The following is a 5,432-nucleotide window of genomic DNA, read 5'->3' on the forward strand; positions in this document are numbered from 1 at the left end:
CTTCAACTCGGACAACGTTATCACCCACTGCAAACTTGCATGAAATAAGCTCGTTATTACACTATCAGGCGACCCGATTTCAGTCAACAACACACTGAAGACTGCCCAAACTATAAGACTAGAAGCATTAAAATTCGTCTAGACTTCATCGACATGAGGATAACCAGTACGAAGACCCCCACAAGCAGTGGTGCTGTTTCTAGCAGACTCTTCGTCATGAGTTCCACTCTTCGCTGACTACCAACCCATACCCGTTGATTTACAGCGAGGGCGACCTTTCAAAGCAACGCTTGCATAGAAGATGGTAGTGTAGGGATACACTTCACATTCTACAAAGTCAGTCGATGAAGATATTGGGGACAAAGAAACACGGAAAAACGTAAAACCGCGAACCCCAATAGATAACGAGTGGCAAATGTACTTGTAGCTGTGACACAACCAAATGAGGGAAACCCCAAACAGAAATAAGAGCGCGAAATTACCCCGCGCTCATTGAATGATTACGATTGGTTCATCTCTACAATTAGGCTTGTGCGAGAAGGCCTTTGGTATGCTCAGGCGTCCTCGAGGGAGCGTCGTCCCTACGAGCCTTTCTCACACAACCGCAGCAGAAAACCAACTTTAATACTTCTCCGAGCTTAGCCACCGACAAGCATACCACCTTAGTCACAAAGTCAGCCCCCGAAGAGCCTCTGAAGTGAAGATCATCGAAGCGCAAAGTGCCGTCTTTGTTGACCAAATCTTTCAGCATCAACCGAGTGACAACAAAGCTCGCAAGAGAACTCGTAGAGGCGATCATGATAGTGACCACTATCTGGTATTTCGCTGCTGTCAGTGGATCTGCGCCGCCCAACAACTGTCCTGCCATCATGCCGGGAATCGCAACGAGACCAACTACGGCTAATGTGTTGAGAGTCGGCATCATACCCACCCGAACTGCCTCTCTGTGAATCGGCAGTATAACCTGTCTAGGGTGACTCGACGTCAACAACTCTGCCTCAATTGCAGCCCTTTTGTCCACAAGCTGAGTTAGTAGCCTATCAGCGGCGAGCGATATCGCACTTAAACCATTATTGGTCATCATACCCAACATGGGGAGGTAATAACGAGGGTGCCACCACATACTGCCCAGAGACAACACGAAGTTGGTCATAATGAGAGCCATCGGGAAGCAGCTCACAGTCATTGCCAAGCCTATAGTACGCATGAACCCGGGGTATGTGTGCTTAGGCCTCTGATACGCTTCAAAAGAGGCAACACTGAGCATGAACACAGTCATCAAGACCACGGGCCAAACCTGGTCACTCGAGAATACTGTGGCGAACAGTAACCCTAGTATGAGCAATTGACACACACATCTGATGGCGCCTACTACGACTCGCCAATGAATATCCAATTTCATGTAGAGGGAGATCACTACATTGATGGACAAGCATGCAGCGGCAATACCTATGCCGCCGGGTGAGATGGGAGCTGGCATTGCAAATAGGTGGATGTGAATAACCTAACCGAGCTGGAGAGTACCACTCGTTTTCTAAGAGAGCAAATCCCCTCATTAGAACTGCAAATTAGTGTATACTATTCGCTCCACATAAAATTCAAACACAAAATACATTCATAAATTCTTGCATACAAGCTTACGTCGTGAGAAGTGGAGACATGATGACACAGCTTTCCATTGCGCCAGGGTGTCGGCCCCGGAGACCGATCTAGACCCCCTGGTAACCTATCACGTGTTCTGACAAACTGTGTCATCGTGTCTTCACTACTCAATGAGTTTCAAGTTATGAGAATGTTATGGTACATCTAAATTTTATCCTTATAAAAGTCCCCGTATAGGATAAGCACCGAGGACACCACCGTGAAGTTGACGAGGAAAACCAGATGCTCTATTTCTACTGACGCAGGTTACACGCAACTACAACGCTGTATTGCCACACCCCTCGGTCCCCCCAGAACCCAACAATACCTCCGCGAACAGCACATGATATCAACATGAAATTTCGAACAACATCTAGTTGAAGGCTCGTGCTACCCAAGTCGGGCATAGCTTAACAGGGTGGCCTCTCAAACGACACACTCTGCATAAATGACCTTCGGACGAGTGGAACTGCCGATTTTGGCATCCTTGGATTGAACCTGCGACCTCAAGATCAACATCATAGCAAAGCCACTCAGACCATTACATTGCTGGTCTTCCGGCATACTCTCTTTAGAGCGACTAACTCTAAGCTCTTCCAATTCACCATCTTCCATACCACACTCTTCACAACTGTGCCCGACATAACCACACATTTCACAGACATGCCAAGCCGCCACATGCGTATGAGGCTCCAAGCAACCAGGTATGGTACACCATACGAGATCGCATCGCTCCGGTGAGTTGATGTCAATGGTCGACTGCTTTTCAAGAGCCGACCCCTTACGACCATCACTACCTAGGCTCGACTTCCGACTATGCATCTCAGAGCGGCGCTTCTGTAATAACACCAGCTCCTTCCGAGCATCCACAGTATCGATCCAAGGCACGCCGAGGCCCTCCGCGACCAACAACTCTTGCTCGATAAGCGTAATAGACTCTTCCTTACTGAAGAGAGCAACAACAACACAACAGTCAAGTTACTAAGCCTTTGAACAGTTTGAAGAGCAGCTTGCTTCCTACATAGCTTGTTTAAGCCGATCCTGACACTTGTTCACCTGCGCCTTCACCTCTTCATCCCAGCCGCCCTCAGAATCGTTCGTGGATTCTCCCGCTAGATTAGACAAGCTCCTTGCGAAGCTCGTCACAGGCCTCTTGGACGATTTCAATAAATCAGCATCATCCTGAAAATGGACAATTTCTGCGATGGGGTGAAACCGAGTCAGTAACTTTTCCACGCGATACAAAGACAAGTAAGAGAAAATAAGCACATGATAAACTACACGTGTTGGTGGAAATATGAAAATTCTGGGGCAAATTTTGGGAAATTCTTGCAGGTTTCTGAACACTTCTATGTAAACTCCTATAATTGGTCAGCAAACTCCTGCGATGAGCTTATATCCCAACACGGTACGAAGACCCAAAACCACTACTACTACTTCTTGAGCCATTCTCGCAGCAGCTGACTGGAACCTTCTAGTATCCTTTTCAGTTAGGGTGTCCGGGACCGACGCCCTCATCTTGGGCAGTTTCTCATCAAGATGCTTCAACACCTCCTGGCCAGGCTCCAGCTCCCATCGAGTCAGGCCGGCCTCTTTACCAGCCTTCAGAGCCTCTTCAAGATCTCGCCGACCACCACCATACATCGCCTTTTGAATCCTAGATCGAGCTGATTGTTTTTGCTTCTCCACTACTCGTGCTTGATACTCAGTTCGTTGCTTTGGGGTAGCATTAGTAGCCAATACCGAGGCAAAGCGACCAGGATCAACTCCTTGTCCAGTCTTCATATCATAGAACTTCACCTTGCGCATGCGGCCAGAAGAAGCCATAACTCGATCGTCTGCGGGCTCGCCAGAAGAGCTTCCACCACTCGTCATGGTATGGTCAGTAGACGTATCAGAAGCAGATGCGGCAACAGTAGGAGCAGGAGTCGGCTTGGTGATATCAACAACTTTCTCGCGCTCTTTCAAAAGGTCATCGAACTCTCTGCGCCAACCCATCATATCAACAATCTTCTCAACACCAGAGTCACAATCAGATTCCATCCAAATATCCCGATAAGCACAGTCACCATCGAAGACCATAGGATCAGAGCCGGCTCCTGGTTGCTTCTCTCGATTCACTAGCAAGCGAACAGTCGTGTCGGGCACGTCAGATACAAGCCGATTGAAGGGCGCCACCTGCAAGTGAATGGAACATTCAGCATTGGTAATTCCACCCACCTTCAAAGAAGTACCCATAACGATGAGCAAATCGCAGGTCTCAAAGTCACTCTGCATAAGCGTGTGGAATCTCCGAGGTAAGGATTCGCCGAAGAAAACAATGTCAGGCTTGATGAGCCCGACCTAAGAAGAAAAACAACCCGTTATTCATACCACACCTTTTCCAACTCACATCTTGAGCTACTATGCTGGGGTCGAACTTTGTATTAGAGGAACACACGTCGCACATAACCGGGACGTTGCCAGCCAGTATAGCATCTCTCACCTGACCAGCAAACCACCCGGCTGAAACGACCACTTAGCTTCTTCTACCTGTATTGGATCAACCACGGCTCTGCACTTTATACAACTTGCCGTAGAGAACGTCCCATGGGCTTCAACGAGATTCTCATCCTTTACCTGAGAACAGCCACTAGGTTGCCAAAATCTGAAAATACCTTACCCCCGCGAGGCGTTCTAAACCATCGATGTTCTGGGTGTACATCCGGTGCAGAAGTCCCTTTTCTTGTAAGAGGCGAACAAAGTAATGTGTCGGTGTCGGCCTATACACCAATAACAGTAAACTGCATGAGGTTTAGTTCGCCTAACTTACCTGTGCTGTCCGGTCGGCCAAAGATGCTTAGCAAAATGATAAAAAGGATATGGGTTCTTCTTAAAAAAGTCCATCGAAAACCTGAATGACAATTCGACAAATACGCCCAGTGCCTTGGATCTATGTTCTCCTCAGCTGAGCTCAGCAGTTTCCTTACTGACTACAGAAGTCGGGTAGAAATGTACAGAAACCAAAAAGAATTTCCATATTGATACCAACACACGTAGTCTTACATATCCTCAGGCCGACCAAGCTTGTACGACTGAAGATTGTAATAGAGGCCCGAACCAGGCGTTCTGAAGTCGGGGATTCCCGCAGATACAGATATACCAGCACCGGCCATAACGATGATTCTGAAACAACTACTTCAGTATGAGCTCTATGATGTCGTGACACACTACCTTTTTCCGCAGGCATCCTCACCAGAGAGCTTCCCATTCAGTGTGTTTTGCCACTTGTTGACAAGGCCGTCTAGATTGACCTTGGCTCGGCTCCCGAACACTTGTTGACGATGTAGTGGCAATTCTGCCCAACACCTGAGCGAACAAGAGAGCAACAATGTACCGGTTACAGAGCACATGAGCATACCGAGGATTTGGTAGTCCCCTTCTGTACAAGCGACGGAGTACTGCAGCTAGGCTCTCTACCTCGTGGGCGCTTCTACTCATGACCTGATTCAAGTAAACTGTAATGAATTACCGAGAGTGTGGTACTAAACAGATCTTGACAATATACTTCATCTCACAAAGAGGGACAGCCCCTAGCTTACCAGTCCGAATGCCATCTGTAAGCGCGTATCATGTTGTGTAGCGAAGTCTGAGGTTTTGCACTTAAAGCACCAGAATGTCTTCTTTGTGATGGAAATAGCAACACAGCATGGCGTGTCTGTTCCTGAGAGTGTAGAATGCGAAGGCCTATGAGTGCGCATTTTCTCGCACCGGAAGTCGCTTCGCAGTGCTCGTGCATGTGACCCTCAGTT

At 48.0% G+C, this 5,432-nt stretch overlaps 2 protein-coding genes across 2 annotated transcripts; both read right to left on the reverse strand.

Moving 5' to 3' along the window:
• Nucleotides 1–523: 523 nt before the first annotated feature.
• On the reverse strand, nucleotides 524–1,480 carry Pmar_PMAR014861 (conserved hypothetical protein; the record flags this gene model as incomplete). The annotated part of the gene is made up of 1 exon (XM_002776235.1): nucleotides 524–1,480. The coding sequence occupies one exon, from the start codon at nucleotides 1,478–1,480 to the stop codon at nucleotides 524–526; it is 957 nt and encodes a 318-aa protein (XP_002776281.1).
• A 1,532-nt stretch (nucleotides 1,481–3,012) lies between these two features.
• Pmar_PMAR014862 (NAD-dependent deacetylase sirtuin-2, putative) lies at nucleotides 3,013–5,121 on the reverse strand (the record flags this gene model as incomplete). The annotated part of the gene is made up of 9 exons (XM_002776236.1): nucleotides 3,013–3,819; nucleotides 3,862–3,984; nucleotides 4,034–4,126; nucleotides 4,174–4,260; nucleotides 4,304–4,403; nucleotides 4,454–4,534; nucleotides 4,687–4,806; nucleotides 4,855–4,989; nucleotides 5,042–5,121. The coding sequence occupies 9 exons, from the start codon at nucleotides 5,119–5,121 to the stop codon at nucleotides 3,013–3,015; spliced, it is 1,626 nt and encodes a 541-aa protein (XP_002776282.1).
• Between the last annotated feature and the right edge of the window lie 311 nt (nucleotides 5,122–5,432).

The sequence above is a fragment of the Perkinsus marinus genome (genome assembly GCF_000006405.1).
Source record: "Perkinsus marinus ATCC 50983 genomic scaffold scf_1104296953800, whole genome shotgun sequence".
Taxonomy (NCBI): Eukaryota; Perkinsozoa; order Perkinsida; family Perkinsidae; genus Perkinsus; species Perkinsus marinus.